The 19,297-nt window shown below is 44.9% G+C and overlaps 1 protein-coding gene across 2 annotated transcripts; it reads left to right on the top strand.

Moving 5' to 3' along the window:
• Window positions 1-2,568: 2,568 nt before the first annotated feature.
• Window positions 2,569-17,453, top strand: EMC10 (ER membrane protein complex subunit 10). 2 transcript variants are annotated; one of them, XM_073655989.1, is made up of 8 exons: window positions 2,569-2,771; window positions 4,593-4,659; window positions 5,107-5,219; window positions 5,297-5,395; window positions 6,297-6,478; window positions 6,557-6,650; window positions 6,904-6,996; window positions 17,184-17,453. In XM_073655989.1, exons 1-7 carry the CDS (start codon window positions 2,616-2,618, stop codon window positions 6,985-6,987), a joined length of 795 nt encoding a protein of 264 aa, XP_073512090.1. In that variant the 5' UTR covers window positions 2,569-2,615; the 3' UTR covers window positions 6,988-6,996; window positions 17,184-17,453. The 2 variants fall into 2 exon arrangements, with proteins under 2 accessions (XP_073512090.1, XP_073512089.1); XM_073655988.1 differs by lacking the exon at window positions 6,904-6,996.
• The last annotated feature ends 1,844 nt before the right edge of the window (window positions 17,454-19,297 follow it).

Genomic DNA, 19,297 nt, shown 5'->3' on the forward strand with positions numbered 1-19,297 from the left:
AGAAAGTACTCATTTGGAGTACAGATGATGACAGTGATGGGGCAGCTCATGTATCCTCCTCAGAACAATCTCCTGCAGCAGCTTGGTGAACAAGTTGAACCTGTTTTGACAGGTTTTTGGAGGAAGCCTTTTACGCAAGCAATTGGGCTTTGCTAAGAGCCACATTGGAACAAATTAGCTTCTGACCTGGCATGATAGATAAGCCGTTCCCCTTGTGCAGTAATCCAACAGCACAATTCCTACTAATGGCATAATTTCAGGTGCATTTTCCTTTAAGAATGCAACAAGACATATCTCCTCACTCCCCTGCTGTATGTACTTGGTAACAAAAACCAGGCAACATCAGGAGGCGGTCATGATTTCAAAAACTACTTTCATAGTAACAGATGTAGCAAAAGAGAACATGGCTGAATTTATGGCCCCCCACCGACTGCCCTTCTCCACCGGGCACACACACCGGCAACTCGTGGTACCCTTCTTCCCTGGTGGCATACATTTGCACGTTCCAGCCCCAAGTGCCCATTTTCCCTCCGTAACATATATTTGTACCCCCCCCCCCCCATTGCTTTCTCCACCGGTCACATACTTGCACCTTGCGGCTCTCCCATAGCCCCATCTTCCTGGTCAAATCACTCAACACATTCCAGAAAGCCATTGCCCCTTCTTCCCCAATCAAATATACTTGCACCTTCCCCATGACCCCCAGTCATTCTTTGGAAACTTGTAGTTCCCCATTGCCCCTTCTCCGCTGGTCACATATACTTGCACCTTGTGACGCCCCGTTCCCCCTTTTACATATTTGCACCTTACTACCCCCCTTTGCCTTTTCTCACTCAGTCACATATACTTGCATGTTCCAGCCCCCTCCCATTACTGTTTCTTCCAAGCCATATATACTTGCACTTTGTGGCCTCCACCCACTGCCCCTTCTCTCCCGGTTACATATTTGCACCTTACGGCTCCCCCATTGCCCCTTCTCCCTCAGTCACATATTTACACTACACCCAGGCCCCCCATTACCCCTTTTAACTTGTCACATATACTTGCACCTTTCGACCCACCCCATTGCCCCTTCTGCATCAGTCTCATATTTCCACCTTGCGGCCCACCATTACTCCCCTGTCAGCCTCATATTTCCACCTTCCAGCCCCCCATTACCCCTTCTGCGTCACTCATATTTCCCCCTTGCAGCCCCCCATTATTCCTTCTCCATCAGTCTCATATTTCCACCTTGCGGCCCCCCATTACCTCTTCTCAGTCAGTCTCATATTTCCACCTTGCAGCCCCCCATTACCCCTTCTCCGACAATCTCATATTTCCACCTTGCGACCCCCCATTACCCCTTCTCCGTCAGTCTCATATTTCCACCTTGCGGTCCCCCCATTACATCTTCTCCGTCAGTCTCATATTTTCACCTTGCGGCCCCCCCCCATTACCCTTCTCCGTCAGTCTCATATTTTCACCTTGCGGCCCCACCCATTACCCTTCTCCGTCAGTCTCATATTTCCACCTTGCGGCCCCCCCCATTACCCTTCTTCGTCAGTCTCATATTTCCACCTTGCAGCCCCCCATCACCCCTTCTCCGTCAGTCTCATATTTCCACCTTGTGGTCCCCCCATTACATCTTCTCCGTCAGTCTCATATTTCCACCTTGCGGCCCCCCCATTACCCTTCTTCGTCAGTCTCATATTTCCACCTTGCAGCCCCCCATCACCCCTTCTCCGTCAGTCTCATATTTCCACCTTGCGGTCCCCCCATTACATCTTCTCCGTCAGTCTCATATTTCCACCTTGCGGCCCCCCCATTACCCTTCTTCGTCAGTCTCATATTTCCACCTTGCAGCCCCCATCACCCCTTCTCCGTCAGTCTCATATTTCCACCTTGCGGCCCCCCCCATTACCCTTCTCCGTCAGTCTCATATTTCCACCTTGCAGCCCCCCATCACCCCTTCTCCGTCAGTCTCATATTTCCACCTTGCAGCCCCCCATCACCCCTTCTCCGTCAGTCTCATATTTCCACCTTGCAACCCCCCATCACCCCTTCTCCGTCAGTCTCATATTTCCACCTTGCGGCCCCCCATTGCCTCTTCTCCTTCGGTCACATATACTTTCACCTTCCTGCCCCACTTTTCCCCTGGTCACACACAACGGCCCCTGCTACCTTTTATCGGCCCTTCTCTCCCTGTGATCACCATTACTGATCCCCCTGAGCGGTTTCTCCACACAGCACCCAGCCCTAACCATCAGGACACACTCCACCCTGACCCTAAACATCACAAACTATCATCTCGAGCAAGGCCGCTCTTTCTTATATACAGAAAAATCACGTGGCCACAGGCGTCACGCCCTCTTCCTGCAATTCTTTACCAATAGCTACCGCCCACTTTCGGACTGTACCATCCGTGACGCACCACTGTAATATCACTCGTCTATTCATTTAATTTATCTTATCCAGAGTCTTATATTTTACTGATTAAGCCTATAAAAAATACTCACCAATACTTTGAAAAATATCGATGCAGGACAAAGTATCTTAAATGTTCTTCCCTAGTAGTAGAATTATTGGTATGATCCTGAGTCGGGCTTTGCGCCTGCGCAGTGCTCTGTGGAACTGTCATGGCCGCATTAGGACGGAGGAGCACTAGGGACATGACTGGTGCCGGGGTATTTCGGTGTCCCTCGGCCTGTGGGGCCTGGTATGGCTGCCTGCTCCTTGTCATAGTCTCCTGCCTGTTACCCTCGGGGATTCGGGGCAATGTCTGCAGGGTGAAGGTGAGGAATATACATACATACACATATATATATATGCAATATTTCAATGCACTTTGTTTATAATGAGAGCTCTCTGCTTGCTGTCACTGAATAGAGGCACATTTACATTCTGACGTCCTAATTACATATTAAACAGTTGGATTTTTTGCAATTTGTGGGTTATAATGTGACCGCCATTCATTGCCTTACATTACGGTGTGGAGATTGAATGAGTGGGATTTTTTTAGCTATGGTATTAGGAGCTGAGCCGCCACCGTCCTCCGCGGGGCCCGCGTCACACAGCCGGACGGTTGAGGGGCCGCGTCACACAGCTGGATGGTTGGGGGGCCGTGTCACACAGCCGGCATCGTAAATGCATTTTAGGTGATGCGTTCATAGTAGAGCATCCCTTTTTGGGTGCCCATCGTGCTTTCTGACGTGTTTGCCGGGTACTGATGGGTCTCCATGGCAGTTGGGAGCCGTCTGAGAGCCTCCGCTACCATCATACTGGTGTTCCTGTGAAGCACGGCATTAGGAGATGTTTAATTTCATTATATACTTCAGTAGCACTAGTGTAGTACATTGTAGAAGTGATCAAACGATCATAGGTCCAGGAAACATTTTAAAAAAATTATATAGTAAAAAAATAAAGCAAAAAATCTATTTTAATAATAAATAGTGTGTGTGTATATATATATTTATATACAGTACAGAAGGCATCAAAACTATGAATTAACACATGTGGAATTATATACTTAGCAAAAAAGTGTGAAACAACTGAAAATATGTCTTATATTCTAGGTTCTTCAAAGTAGTCACCTTTTGCTTTGATGACTGCTTTGCACACTCTTGGCATTCTCTTGATGAGCTTCAAGAGGTAGTCACCGGAAATGGTTTTCACGTCACAGGTGTGCCCCGTCAGGTTTAATAAGTGGGATTTCTTGCCTTATAAATGGGGTTGGGACTCTCAAGAAGGAGAGTGATGGGGTGCTACGCCAGATGACCTGGCCTCCAGTCACCAGACCTGAACCCAATCGAGATGGTTTGGGGTGAGCTGGACCGCAGAGTGAAGGCAAAAGGGCCAACAAGTGCTAAGCATCTCTGGGAACTCCTTCAAGATTGTTGGAAGACCATTTCCAGTGACTACCTCTTGAAGCTCATCAAGAGAATGCCAAGAGTGTGCAAAGCAGTCATCAAAGCAAAAGGTGGCTACTTTGAAGAACCTAGAATATAAGACATATTTTCAGTTGTTTCACACTTTTTTGTTAAGTATATAATTCCACATGTGTTAATTCATAGTTTTGATGCCTTCAGTGTGAATGTACAATTTTCAAAGTCATGAAAATACAGAAAAATCTTTAAATGAGAAGGTGTGCCCAAACTTTTGGTCTGTACTATGTATATGTATATGTATATATATATATATATATATATATATATATATATATATATATATATATATATATATATATATATATATATATATATATATATATATATATATATATATATAACCCCCCCCTTGCATATTTGATATTGCCGTGTCAGTAAAAATCTGATATCTTGAAATAGAAAATGATTTAACCTGTAAGATAAACATTAGAACAAAAAAAAATGATCACACCAGAATTGTTCTTTTTCCAAACAGAAAAAAATGCAATATAAAGCAATTACAACATAGTATGTACTCCAAAATGGTGAAAGTGTATAATGAAGTTTTTCTTACAAAACACAAGTCATCTTATAGCTATGTGGACAGAAAAAAAAATAAAATTATTTGGTCTTTGGGGGCTGCAGGATTTCCGCCATGTTGCATTTACTCTGTTTGCTTTTCATTTTCAGGCAGTCGACGGGAGAGAATCAGAGAGTTGTGGAGCAAACCTGGATTTGGAGCATTCGTTTGAGCTTGGTAAGTGATCAGACGTTGCCGGTGACTTTATAAAATAAATTTATGTCATATAGCTGAAGGGGGGGGGGTCAAGCGCTGAGGCTGTAACGTGTTAAGCAGGTGACAGCTGTGGTATACAGCCGGCATCTGCCGATAGCAGCAGCGACCAGAGCTAGCTTTGATTGCTGCTGGTTAATTATGTAGATGCTGTTGTCAGTCGGTTGGATCGCAGGTACCCATGTGAATCGTCACCCATCTCTATTGCTGTGGCATGATTGTGGCATGCCCATTGGTTACCATGAATCCTGGGGGCCTGCAGAAGGCCCCCATAGCTGCCATTTTGGTACTCCTACGAAGAGGAGAAGAAATCCCAAGTCCTCATACAGCTAGGTAGATGAAAAAATAGTCCTGGCTCTTGGAAGCAGGGGAGAGAAATGGAAATATTGTACTTCTTGTATTGTAAAACAGATGACAGTATCAGCTTTAAGAAGCGGGGGCTGCTGATCTGGGGTCCCGCTGCCGACCATAGCGTCTCTATTCTACAGAAGCAATTGACCGAAGATGAGAGGAACAAATTAAGAGTAAGTGGTGACTACCGAAATACTGGTTATACGGTGCGGTGATTACTATGCTGATTATTATTTTTTCTGTCTGGCAGGATATTGCAAACCTCAATGGACTTTACAGGATCCGAATCCCCCGTAAACTGGGAGTTACTGAAGAATCCCATGAGTACGTCACGTCTTTTGTACGAGTGGTATGTTCAGCTCCGTCCAGTAGGGATCAATCGGGGTAAAACCGATTTTAGGCCAAGTCCCAGCCCTAATGATAAATTTGTCAGAAAGGCTTCTGCTTGCCCGCTGCCAGTGACTGACAGGGAGAGACTCGTCACTCCAGGGCAGCGGGCGGGAAAGAAATTTAAGTAGGGCATTGGTACAATTATTGCGGCCGCCTGGAAGTTATCACTTGCCAGACACCCCACTTGCTTTCATGCATGCAACATATATAATACAAAGCTATGCACAAATCTGTGGCAAATCCAACCCATAATAGAAGAGGACGGTCACATCCGGAGACGTCACTTCCCAGCACCTCCTCTTCTACGCCACTTTTTTTTTTTTTCCCCATTTTTTAAATTTAGTTTGTAGGAGGCCCAGAATTACACCCGTTTGTGACTTGAGGACTGATTGTTAAAGGGTTAATCCCATCTTCAAGGATGCTGTTGGATAGGGCGTGTAAAAACAAACACTTTTGCAATTTACTGCTTATTAAAATTTGCAGCCGTTCTTGAGATATCAACAGTTTTTGCTTTTAGAGGCTGTTTCCTAAGAGACCGACCACCGCTGCTGTCTGGCTTATAATATTTAGGCTGAAGCTGACCGGGATTGGGAAGGTTACAGTGCTCTATATAGATCCTGACTGGCTTCAAAAAGCTCTTACAAGCTCAATAGAAAAGAGCTTGTAAGCACTGCAGATTTTGGTGGTCTGTTTCCAAGGCAACCACAATAGTATTAATATTTCAAGAACGGCTGTAAATTTTAACCAGCAATAAATTGCAAAATTGCTTGTATTTATAAATATTATCCATTTATGAAGATAGAAATAACCCTTTATTTTTATTTATTTATTTATTTTTTAATGGCTTTTTTTCCCCCCAGTGCTCCTTGGTTGAATCTCACCTCTCTGATCAAATCTCCGTCCATACCGACATTTCCGGGAACATCGTGGGAGTGTCCATAGTGACCTTCCCCGGATCCTGCAGCGGCGCAGAGGTGGAAGATGTGGATCTGGAGCAGTTTAACACCACGGTCTTCATCCAGCAGCCGATTCCCGCGGCGGTGTGAGTTCATCCCCAGTGTTTTGTCTTTTCACACGTGGTCTTGTCTGCTCAGATCTCACCTTATCTCCTGTTCCTTAGGCCGGAGACGGCGGCTTTCATCGAACGTCTGGAGATGGAGCAAGCGCAAAAAGCCAAGAATCCTCAAGAACAGAAATCCTTTTTTGCTAAATATGTAAGTTTTGGATTTTACATTTCCTGCTTTAAAGTTCTTCCTGTTTAAAGAGGTCGACAACCCCAAATTTCAAAGACGCGGGTCCAGCTTATCCAAGTGATTGTGGCCGGTCATACGTTCCCCTTAGTCACCGCCAGAGTAATAGTGGCAGCAGCGGACCCTCCTAGTTCAGTATAGTGACAATGTGAGCGCCCCCTGAAGACCTCCCGTTTTCAGGATATTTTGTGACTGTCTTGTCTCTCCCTCCTTGCAGTGGCATTTAATACTAGGAGGGGCAATGTTGCTAATGTTAACCAATTCGGCGAAAGTACCGAGAGAGCCAGGACAGCAGGCCTGAGGAACCGAAGTAATATACCTCAACCTTATCCCTCCTCTACCTACTCGCTCTTCTTTCTCTGAGCTCTGAGACCAAACTAACAAAAGCAACTAATAAATAGGGAAACGCCAACTTTTATTTATTTTATTTTTTTTGCATTTATTCACCCCACTCATTGGAAATCAGATTTATTGGCAAAGTTTGCAAACTTTCTGCTGTTCATCACAACTGATATAACAAGCGGTTTCTCAAAATTAAGCACAAAATGTCACTTTTATGGACTACTGCAGTCTCAGGATTATTCACCCCCTTCATGACAAGTGACTTCAGTACTTAGTAGAGCCCCTGCACGCTGTAGGACTCCATTGCCAGAGGAAGCACAGCAATCACAGATCATCAACGAGCCCCCCCACCATGCTTCACCTGTAGGCTTGGGCGAGCCCCCCCGCCATGCTTCACCTGTAGGCTTGGGCGAGCCCCCCCCGCCATGCTTCACCTGTAGGCTTGGGCGAGCCCCCCCCGCCATGCTTCACCTGTAGGCTTGGGCGAGCCCCCCCCGCCATGCTTCACCTGTAGGCTTGGGCGAGCCCCCCCCGCCATGCTTCACCTGTAGGCTTGGGCGAGCCCCCCCGCCATGCTTCACCTGTAGGCTTGGGCGAGCCCCCCCGCCATGCTTCACCTGTAGGCTTGGGCGAGCCCCCCCGCCATGCTTCACCTGTAGGCTTGGGCGAGCCCCCCCGCCATGCTTCACCTGTAGGCTTGGGCGAGCCCCCCCGCCATGCTTCACCTGTAGGCTTGGGGCGAGCCCCCCCGCCATGCTTCACCTGTAGGCTTGGGCGAGCAACCCCGCCATGCTTCACCTGTAGGCGTGGACGAGCCCCCCCGCCATGCTTCACCTGTAGGCGTGGACGAGCCCCCCCGCCATGCTTCACCTGTAGGCGTGGATGAGCCCCCCCCCCCCCGCCATGCTTCACCTGTAGGCGTGGATGAGCCCCCCCCCCCGCCATGCTTCACCTGTAGGCTTGGGCGAGCAACCCCGCCATGCTTCACCTGTAGGCGTGGACGAGCCCCCCCCCCCGCCATGCTTCACCTGTAGGCGTGGACGAGCCCCCTGCCATGCTTCACCTGTAGGCGTGGACGAGCCCCCCGCCATGTTTCACCTGTAGGCTTGGGCGAGCAACCCCGCCATGCTTCACCTGTAGGCGTGGATGAGCCCCCCCCCCCCGCCATGCTTCACCTGTAGGCGTGGACGAGCCCCCCCCCCCGCCATGCTTCACCTGTAGGCGTGGACGAGCCCCCCGCCATGCTTCACCTGTAGGCGTGGACGAGCCCCCCGCCATGCTTCACCTGTAGGCGTTTGATTTTTATATATAATATATTGTTCCTCCTTCAGACATGCCACTGATCCATAAGCCCAAAAAATTTCAGTTTTGCATCATTGCGCCACAGAACAAAATCCCCAACTTCTGTGGCTTATTTCTATGGTTGTGAGCAGACTAGAGCGGGCTTTTCTTGTGCTTTTGGATGAGTAGAGATGGCTTTTTGGAGTTTGGGCATGGACATCTTTAGTGTTTAGTATACACCTTTTACAGTATCTGCATACGACATCTTATAGGCGCTGACTTATCCACTGGGTCTTAGAAGCAAAGACGATTCAGGGAAAAAAAATCTCATTTTGTGAACACAGGCTAATTCTTAGACTCTGGTAGTCAGTAAAAGTGTCATTAAGTGTTGAATTTAGAGAAACCGCTTATTATATCAGTCATGTTGAGCTATTTACATTGTTCTTGTTTCACAGGTTTATTGCAAACAGCAGAAAGTTTGTATATTCTGCTAATAAACCTGATTTTGCAATAGTTTTGATTGCAAGTTTCAGAAGCCAGTTTTACATTGCAATTGCTGCTTTTCGCCACCAGATGGTGCAAAGGAGCTATATGCGCTGAAAATGGTGATCGGAGATTTCAGAAATGATATATAAAGTGTTAGCATATGTTATCAGAATACACCCGGTGCTGGGGATGTATAATTTACAAGCTTGACTGTTTCTACTTCCATTGACAAAAATCTATATTACATCTATATGTCGTGGAGCTGTTGAGTGAAAGCGCCACACCTTGTCCACAGGTTACAAGTGGTATTGCAGCTCAGCCCCATTGAATGCAACACCAGACACAACCTTTCGGAAAGAGCCTGTAAGCGCTGCACTCCTTGTCTAGGAAGTCAGACTGCAGAAGTGGCAATGCTTTTGGATTTTTAATAAGGGGTTAATTTTATAGCGGCCTGTTTTTTACTAGCGCTTTATTTTATTTTCCATTTATGACATCCCCTTTTAATGATTAATCCGCAGTCTCCACTTGCACCTGATCACGGACAGTCGTCATTGTGTCTTTTGGATGCACACCAAAAAAAAAAAAAGAAAAATAAGCCTTCACTTCTTAGGAAACAATATCTATTTTTGTCTGCTGCACGTAGCTGGGTGTAAAGGAGGTTGTCCTGACCTGGATCCTGCGCCCTGCAGACATGGAGTCATTGTCAGGTGCTGCGGGCGTAGAAGGTGACAGCACTGCTGCCAGGAGGGTTTACTGAGCACAGCGGCCAAAGTGTTAGCCGGGACCCGCCACATTGTGAGAGCAAGGGGGGAAAGAAGAGGAACCTACAGTGGGGAAAATACGTATTTACACTGCCAATTTTTGCAAGTTTTCCCACCTACAAAGAATGAAGAGGTCTGTATTTTTTATCGTAGGTCACTTCACCTGTGAGAGACAGAATCTAAAAAAATGGCAGAAAATCACATTGTATGATTCTTAGGCTATGTGCCCACGATGCAGAAATGCTCCGGATTTTTCCTGAGCGTTTCTGCATCTCCCTGGCAGAAAAAACGCATGCATATTAATTCTGTGGTACCCGGGTCTGGAGGAGCGTCTCCTCTTCTCCAGACCCGGGTACCATCCGCACATTGAATCGCTTAACCGGTTCCCGACCGCCCACTGTAGATAAACGTCGGCGCTTGCCGGGCTCTGTGCAGCGCCGACGTTTAAAAACGGTGGGTGGTCTCGCAGCGCTCAGGACCCCCAGGGTCCTGCAAGCGCTGCGATTCCGGTGCAGAGCGTTAGCTCTGACAGGGAACATCATCGGGACCTGATTAGATCAGGTCCCAGTGATGTTAACCCTTAGCTGTCTTCTATATGCTGTGATCTATAGTGATCGCGGCATATAGGAGACAGCAGGAGGAGAGGGGGTCGTCAACTTACCTCTCCGAAGACCTCCGAGTCCTTCCAGGACCTGGGGTTGCTATGGCAGCTGGAGGTCACATGACCGCCTCCAGCTCTGCCATATATGGTGTCCTGTCTGGCTCAGCTGCAGCTGTAGCCAGACAGGAGACTCTGACTGAAACAGTCAGGGAAGATCTCATGTAATGTAATATATGTCTATTACATTACATGAGATCAGAGATCAGAAAAATAAAAATTAATGTCCCATACAGGGACTAAGAAAAAATGTGAAAAAAAGTAAAAAAAAAGTTTTTAAACTATTAATAAAAAAATCACAAAATAAATAAAAATAAATAAATAAAATATTAAACCAATAAATCCGTATATTTTTACAAAACCAAAAAAAGTACACATATTTGGTATCGCCGCGTCCGAAACAACCCGAGCTATAAATCTGTCACACTAATTAACTCCTTCTGTGCACACCGTAATAAAAATAAATAAAAAACGGAGCAAAAAAATATGCTTTTTCATCATATTGCCAAACAAAAAGTGGAAAAAAAATGCGATCAAAAAACAAAATAGAAATAAAAATGGTACCGCTGAAAACGTCATCTTGTTACGCAAAAAAAAAGCCGCCATATAGCTCCATCAGCCGAAAAATAAAAAAGTTATAGCGCTCAGAATAAAGCAATGCAAAAAAAATATTTTTTTCTATAAAATAGTTTTATTGTGTAAAAGCGCCAAAACGTAAAAAAAATACAGTAAGTGTAGTATCGCTGTAAACGTACTGACCCGAAGAATAACGCTGCCTGATCACTTTTACCACACGCAGAACGGCATAAAAAAAAACCTCAAAAAACAATTCCTGAATTGTTTGTTTTTGTTAATTTTACCTCCCAAAAAACGGAATAGAAAGCGATCAAAAAATGTCACGTCCCCAAAAATGGTACCAATAAAAATGTCAACTCGTCCCGCAAAAAACAAGCCGTCACATGACTCTGTCGGCCGAAATATGCAAAAATTATAGCTCTCAAAATATGCCGATGCAAAAACTAGATTTTGCAAAAAAAGCGTCTTTTAGTGTGTGACAGCTGTCAGTCATAAAAACCCAATATAAATCTGGTATCTCTGTAATCACACCGACCCGAAGAATAAAGTAATCTAATCAGTTATATCACACTAGGAACGGCGTAAAAAATAAATAAAACCAATTCTTCACCTGCTACTGATTTGTTTATTATGTCCCCAAAGATCCCAGTAAGGCTCTGCCCACATTTATCCTGCGCTCTGCGCTGAGCACTTACACCAGAGTTTCCGTGTAAATCTCTGAAATACATGATTCAGCCGGAACCCATGATGGAAGATTCCCTGTAATGAGGCAGATATAGGCCACTGTGAATGCCGTCTAGCCTGGGATCCCACGGTGTCATTTGTTTTAGGCGTGCATAAAAGTGCGGTTGGCCACAGTTTTGTGCACTTCTGAAAAAAAGGACACCGCTACACAGAGGCCAGACGGTGTCCAGAGTAACTCTGCTGCCTCATTACAGTGAATGGATCCTGCAGGGGTTTCATCTGAATTACATCACTTGGAAATTTAGATGGAAACCCCGATGTAAGTGCTCAGCCTAGAGCGCCGGATAAATGTTACGTAAAATGTTCCCAATAAAAGCTTCAACTCAGTCCTCAAAAAAAGCTAGTCCCCACTCAGGTCCGTCATCTGTTAAAAATATAAGGGACTTCCAAGTTACTGGTAGCAGAAAGGCTCTGGAAAAGCAAAATGACCCTTGCCCCCCAAAAGAAATTCAGAAAATTTTGTGCTCCCAAATCCAAATGCCTATTCTACAATAATTTGTTCTCCAATTGTCAAATAGCACTCCGTCTCCCCCAGATCTCACCGTATGGCTAAGTGGTACGATACAGGCACATATGGGGTATTGACACTTTTAGAAGAAATTGTGTGACACATTTCGGCACCATTTTTACCCATTGCCCTGTGTGAAAATGTAAAATCTGAGGGTAAAACATTTTTTTGTGGTAAAAATATAATTATGATTTTTTCACTGCCCAATGGTATAAATTTAAAAATTAAAAAATACTCACTACTTCCCTAGATGAATTCCTTGAGAGGTGTAGTTTACAAAATGGGGTCACTTGTGGGGGTTTCTGCTGTTTTGGCATGTCTTCAAATGTGACATGGTGTCTGCAACCTATCCCAGCCAACATAGCTCTCCTTTCTCTTCCGAACCCTGCCGTACACCAAAGCAGTGGTTTTCCCCCACATATGGGGTATCGGCGTACTCAGGAGAAATTGCACAACAAATTTCATGGTGCAATTTCTCCGGTTATCCTTATGATAATGCAAAATTAGGGAATGAAAAACATTTTTTATGGGAAAAATGTGAAAATTTTATTTTCACGGCTCAATATTATAAACTTCTGTGAAGCAGCTGGGGGTGCAAGGTGCTCACCACACATCTAGATAAGTTCCCTAAGGGGTCTAGTTTCCAAAATGGTGGCACTTGTGGGGGGTTTCCGCTGTTTAGACACATTAGGGGCTCCCCAAATGCGACATGGCGTCTGCTAATTATTCAAACAAATTTTACATTCAAAAAGTCAAATGGCGCTCCTTCCCTTTCAAACCCTGCCGTGCGCCCAAACAGTGGTTTTCCCTCACATATGGGGTATCGGCGTGTTCAGGAGAAATTGCACAACAAATTTCATGGTGCAATTTATCCTATTACCCTTATGATAATGCAAAATTAAGGGATGAAAAACGGTTTTGTGGGAAAAATGTGAAAATTTTATTTTTACAGCTCAATATTATAAACTTCTGTGAAGCACCTTGGGGTTCAAGGTGCTCACCACACATCTAGATAAGTTCCCTAAGGGGTCTAGTTTCCAAAATGGTGTCACCTGTGGGGGGTTTCCACTGTTTAGGCACATCAGGAGCTCTCCAAACGCAACATGGCGTCTGCTAATTATTCAGACAAATTTTACATTCAAAAAGTCTAATGGCGCTCCTTCCCTTCCGAGCCCTGCCGTGCGCCCAAACAGTGGTTTTCCCTCACATATGGGGTATCAGCACGCTCAAGAGAAATTGCACAAAAAAATTTGGGGTCCATTTTTTCCTGTTACCCCTGTGAAAATAAAAAAAATTGGGTCTAAAGTAACATTTTTGTGAAAAAAGTTAAATGTTAATTTTTTTTTTCCACATTCCAAAAATTCCTGTGAAGCACCTGAAGGGTTAATAAAGTTCTTGAATGTGGTTTTGAGCACCTTGAGGGGTGCAGTTTTTAGAATGGTGTCACTTTTGGGTATTTTCTGTCATAAAGACCCCTCAAAGTGACTTCAAATATGATGTGGTCCCTAAAAAAATGTTTTTGTAAATTTTGTTGGAAAAATGAGAAATCGCTGGTCAACTTTTAACCCTTATAGCTCCCTAACAAAAAAAATTTTGGTTCCAAAATTGTGCTGATGTAAAGTAGACATGTGGGAAATGTTATTTATTAACTATTTTGTGTGACATATCTCTCTGATTTAAGGGCATAAAATTCAAAGTTTGAAAATTGCAAAATTTTCTAAATTTTCGCCAAATTTCCGATTTTTTCACAAATAAACGCAAGTTATATGGAAGAAATTTTACCACTATCATGAAGTACAATATGTCATGAAAAAACAGTCTCAGAATCAGGGGAATACGTTGAAGCGTTCCAGAGTAATTACTTCATAAAGTGACAGTGGTCAGAATTGAAAAAATTGGCCCGGTCACGAAGGCAAAAACAGGCTCTGGCGCGAAGTGGTTAATATCCGCATGTACACATGTAGTCATGCAGATATTAAGCAATTCAATGCAAGTCAATGTCTGCTAAAACGCCGCGATTACGCAAAATAATTGGTAGTGCTGCTTTTTTTCAGCAATGATAATCCGCAGCGGAAATTTCCGCAGCATGTGCACAGCACATGCGGATTATCATTGGGGAACATGGCAGGCCTTCTACCATGCGTTTACATAATTAATTTGCATTTTATTGCATGAAATAAGTATTTGATACAATAGAAAAACAGAACTTAATATTTGGTCCAGAAACCTTTGTTACAATTCCAGAGGTCAGATGTTTCCTGTAGTTCTTGACCAGGTTTGCACACACTGCAGCAGGGATATTGGCCCCCTCCTCCATACAGATCTTCTCCAGATCTTTCAGGTTTCAGGGCTGTCGCTGGGCAACACGAAGTTTGCGCTCCCTCCAAAGATTTTCTATTGGGTTCAGGTCTGGAGACTGGCTAGGCCACTCCAGGACCTTAAAATGCTTCTTACGGAGCCGCTCCTTAGTTGCCCTGGCTGTGTGTTATGGAACATTGTCATGCTGAAAGACCCAGCCACGACCCATCTTCAGTGCTCTTACTGAGGCAAGGAGGCCAAAATCTCGCAATACATGACCCTATCCATCCTTCCTTCAATATGGTGCAGTCGTCCTGTTCCCTTTACAGAAAAGCACCCCCAAAGTATGATTTTTTCCTCCACCATGCTTCACGGTTGGGACGGTGTTCTTGAGGTTGTACTCATCCTTCTTCCTCCAAACATGGCGACTGTAGTTGATACCAAAAAGTTCTTGATCTCATCTGACCACATGACCTTCTCTCATGCCTCCTCTGGATCATCCAGATGGTTATTGGTGAACTTCAAACGGGCCTGGACATGTGCTGGTGTGAGCAGGGGGGGACCTTGCATGTCCTGCAGGATTATAATCCATGATGGCGTAGTGTGTTACTAACAGTAATGTTTGAGACTGTGGTCCCAGCTTTCTTCAGGTCATTGACCAGGTCCTCCCGTGTAGTTCTGGGCTGATTCCTGACCTTTCTCAGAATCCTCCTTACCCCACAAGGTGAGACCTTGCATGGAGCCCCAGACTGAGGAAGATTTGACTCCTGTGTTTCTTCCATTCTCTAATAATTGCGCCAACAGTTGTTGCCTTCTCACCAAGCTGTTTGCCTATTCTCCTGTAGCCCATCCCAGCCTTGTGCAGATCTACAATTTTGTCCCTGGTGTCCTTAGACAGCTCTTTGGTCTTGGCCATGATGGAGAGGTTGGAGTGTGGTTGATTGTGTGGACAGGTGTCTTTTATGCAGGTAACGAGTTCAAACAGGTGCAATTAATACAGGTAATGAGTGTAGAGTATGAGAGCTTCTTAAAGAAAATCTAACAGGTCTGTGAGAGACAGAATTCTTGCTGGTTGGTAGGTGATCAAATACTTATTTCATGCAATAAAATGCAATTTAATTATGTAAAAATCATACAATGTGATTTCCTGGTTTTTATTTTAGATTTTGTCTCTGACAGTTGAAGTGTACTTACTATAAAAATTACAGACCTCTCCATTCTTTGTAGGTGGGACTTTCAAAATCGGCAGTGAATCAAATACATATTTTCCCCACCGTGCATGGTCCAGAGCGGAGCAGAGTTTCCTAACTTGTGGCTTTCCAGCTTTCAGGACATGATGGGAGTTGTAGTTTTGCAATGCCCATCATGCCCCGAGGAATGGACGTAAGTGTCCATAAAAGAAAATGAGCCACCAGGCAGCTCTGCTGTTAAAGGGGTATTGCCATGTGGGACGTTCGTGGAATCGGGGGGTCTTGACGCTGCCTCATCGGCAGATGTCTGGGGGCGGAAAAAAAGGATCAGGCATGTTTGCTCCATGATGTTTCTGCCAGACGCTCTCCCCATTGATAAAGCACAAGCGTCAGAGCCCGATGCATTTGTACATGAGGGGGTCGAGGTGGCCGTGTCTAGGTAGCTTCGTGGACTTTACCTACAAATCAGTAGTAAGATATAAACATCTGCCATTAAAATCAAGCAAGTTACCAAAGTGTCAGAGCAGCGAGGGGCGGCTCAGATCTCAGAGGTCTCTGCGTAATGAATAAAGGGGTTCTCCCTTGAAAATAAGTTGCCTATCAACGGGATAGGTGATCTGAGAAGTTGGATTAGCACTGATTGGAAGAATGGGGTGGATGACCGATTGCCACTCCATTCATTCCCCGAGGGGCTGGCAGAAAAAGTGGAGTGCAGCCCCTTGGGGAATGAATGGAGCGGTGGTCGAGCACCTGCACGTCCCAGCAGTCGGACCCCGACCGAACAGCAAGTTTTCACCTTTCCTGTGGACAGGTGATTTGCTTTCACTGGAGAACCCCTTTAAGCTTTGTACCTTAGCACTCCATGCTTCTGTGTTGTCCTGAACCCGTTGTCCCCCATTGCCCCTCTGTGTTGCCATGCGCCCATTGTCCCCCATAGATTCATGCATGTCTTCAGCTCTAGTTTAGTGCGGCTGGCAGAATTTTCCGTCCTTTGTTCCGGTGATGGGGTCTCCACTTTTCTCTTTCCTTCTGCACTGTGGTTTAGTAGTTCAGCATAGAATAAAGGTGATGGTCTCCTTGATTCTTATCCAGTTTTGGAAATATGGACAACCATGGAAAAGAGTCTTGTCATAGTTGTAATCGGTAGCAATGCAACCATCGGCTATTCACCGATCACATATTCGCTTATCAATGTAATAATGATCATCAACGTCCAATCGGCGGGGGTCTGACATCCGGTAGCTGTCATCTGTGACCACCGGATGGAGCGGAAGTGTGTAGCGACTGCAGACTAGTTCCTCCAACCACTCTAGATTATAAAGAGTCCGCAGCGCTGGTGTAACACCGCATCTTTTTTTTTTTTTTTCTACACTGTGTCCCCCTGAAATCTGATTTTCGAGGGTCTGCAGCCAGACCTATTAGACGTAGACTCGTTTTCAGGATCTGTGAGGGGACTAGAAGTCTTGGCATAAATTTGAGAAACATGCCAACTCTTTATTAACCCACGTCTCTGGAGAAATGAGGGCTGGATTTTAGCGTGACTGATCTTAAGTTCCTCTGGGCAACCAGAAACGACATGCCCAACCAGCCCGGATGGACCTCTGTGTGAGGATAACAATTGTCCGCTTCCTTTTTTTTTTTTTTTTTTTGCAGTGGATGTACATCATCCCCGTCGTTCTGTTTTTGATGATGTCTGGAGCATCCGACGCCGGGAACCAAGGAGGAAACGGCGGAGGCGGTGGCAACGCTGGAGGCAGGTGATCGGATGAACACGGCATACAGACTTCCGCACTGTGATGTCTCCAGAAGATCAGGGGGGGGACGTAGATTTTGTCTTAAATTTTTTTTTTTATATAAATATGATCAAATTGTCAATGATGCATTATGTACCCGAGACACAATACAACCTAATTTATTAACTTATGATTTGGACTGTGTTTATATTGGAACTTGGGGTTTGATTTGTTTTTTTGCACATGAATTCTTAAGACCATGAATGGAGACAGCCGCACGTGTGGAGCCACCTCCGTTCCTGGAGGTGCCCACTAGTTATTAAGCTAGAAGTGGTACCTGCATCTATTGGATGGTAGATCCTAGGGGATACCCTGATGGTAGTAATCCGTTAATGTGCCGATGTAGCAGAGCTGAACGCTGCATTGTTTGTGCACAGGTAGCAGCGTTATCCTGGGCTGTACAAGGTGACTATCTGCACTCGGAAAGTCTTAGGGAGACTTGTCTTTGCTCCGGCGATTCCTAGCCATCTCCTGGAGCCAGATTGCAGGGGAGGAAAAACCGACAGCTGCAATATTATGTTGAACGAAATTTCACGATAATCTCGCAGTGTGAATAGGCTGCCGATGCACAAGAAAAAAAAATCGTTCTCAGCAGCACATAGTCATGCGCTGCCGAGAACCATGGCAACCTGAAGCACGGTTGTCCTTTTGTAATCAGGCTTTCAGACCATTTAGTGCCACCTCTTGTCTGATCAGAAGCTTATACTAAAATTGTGCTGTAGATTTCCTGCAGCGAAGGACAAGACCTGTGAAGAAATGAACATGCGCATCCTCAACATTGAGCTTACAGCGCCGGGAAGTCGTGGAATGATGGAAATCACAGGATGGAATCATAGAATCATAGAATGGTAGAGTTGGAAGGGACCTCCTGGGTCATCTGGTCCAACCCCCTGCTCAAAGCAGGATTCACTAGATCATCTCAGACAGATGTCTGTCCAGCCTCTGTTTGAAGACGTCCATTGAAGGGGAACTCACCACCTCTCGTGGCAGCCTGTTCCACTCATTAATCACCCTAACTGTCAAAAAGTTTTTTCTAATATCTAATCTGTGTCTCCTCCCATTTAGTTTCATCCCATTGCTTCTAGTCTTTCCTTGTGCAAATGAGAATAAAGATGATCCTTCTACAATGTGACAGCCCTTGACATATTTGTAGACAGCTATTAAGTCTCCTCTCAGTCTTCTTTTTTGCAAGCTAAACATTCCCAAATCCTGCAACCGTTCCTCATAGGACATGGTTTGCAGACCAGTCACCATTCTGGTCGCTCTTCTCTGAACTTGCTCCAGTTTGTCTATGTCTTTTTTAAAATGTGGTGCCCAAAACTGTACACAGTATTCCAGATGAGGTCTGACCAAAGAGGAGTAAAGACCGATAATGACTTCACGTGATCTAGACTGTATGCTTCTGTTAATACATCCCAGAATTGTATTTGCCTTTTTTGCTGCTGCATCACACTGTTGACTCATGTTCAGTCTATGATCTATTAGTATACCTAAGTCTTTTTCACATGTACTGTTGCTTAGCTCTATTCCTCCCATCCTGTATATGCTTTTTTCATTTTTATTGCCCAGATGTAGTACTTTGCATTTTTCCCTGTTAAAAACCATTCTGTTGGTTGCTGCCCACTGCTCCAGTTTATTTAGGTCTTTTTGATTCCTCTCTCTCTCTTCTCTAGTATTAGCTATCCCTCCTAGCTTTGTGTCATCAGCAAATTTAATCAGTTTACCCTCAATTCCTTCATCTAAATCATTGATAAAGATGTTGAACAATACAGGTCCCAGGACGGAGCCCTGTGGTACCCCACTTGAGACATTCATCCAGCTGGATGTGAAGCCATTTACAACCACCCTTTGAGTCCGATCACTAAGCCAGTTATGAATCCACCTAACAGTTGCCTGGTCCATTGCATACTTGGTCATTTTTTCAATAAGGATGGTGTGAGATACTTTGTCAAATGCTTTGCTGAAGTCAAGATA

Source organism: Phyllobates terribilis, unplaced genomic scaffold, assembly GCF_046119375.1.
Source record: "Phyllobates terribilis strain yellow unplaced genomic scaffold, ASM4611937v1 Scaffold_12__6_contigs__length_324123572, whole genome shotgun sequence".
Classification (NCBI taxonomy): domain Eukaryota; kingdom Metazoa; phylum Chordata; class Amphibia; order Anura; family Dendrobatidae; genus Phyllobates; species Phyllobates terribilis.

Bases quoted from the DNA above. Each gene is read 5' to 3' on its own strand.
- EMC10 (XM_073655988.1), top strand. From the start codon at position 2,616: ATGGCCGCATTAGGACGGAGGAGCACTAGGGACATGACTGGTGCCGGG. The intron at 4,660-5,106 runs GTAAGTGATCAG...ATTGTAAAACAG, and splicing joins GGAGCATTCGTTTGAGCTTG to ATGACAGTATCAGCTTTAAG. The intron at 5,220-5,296 runs GTAAGTGGTGAC...TCTGTCTGGCAG, and splicing joins ATGAGAGGAACAAATTAAGA to GATATTGCAAACCTCAATGG.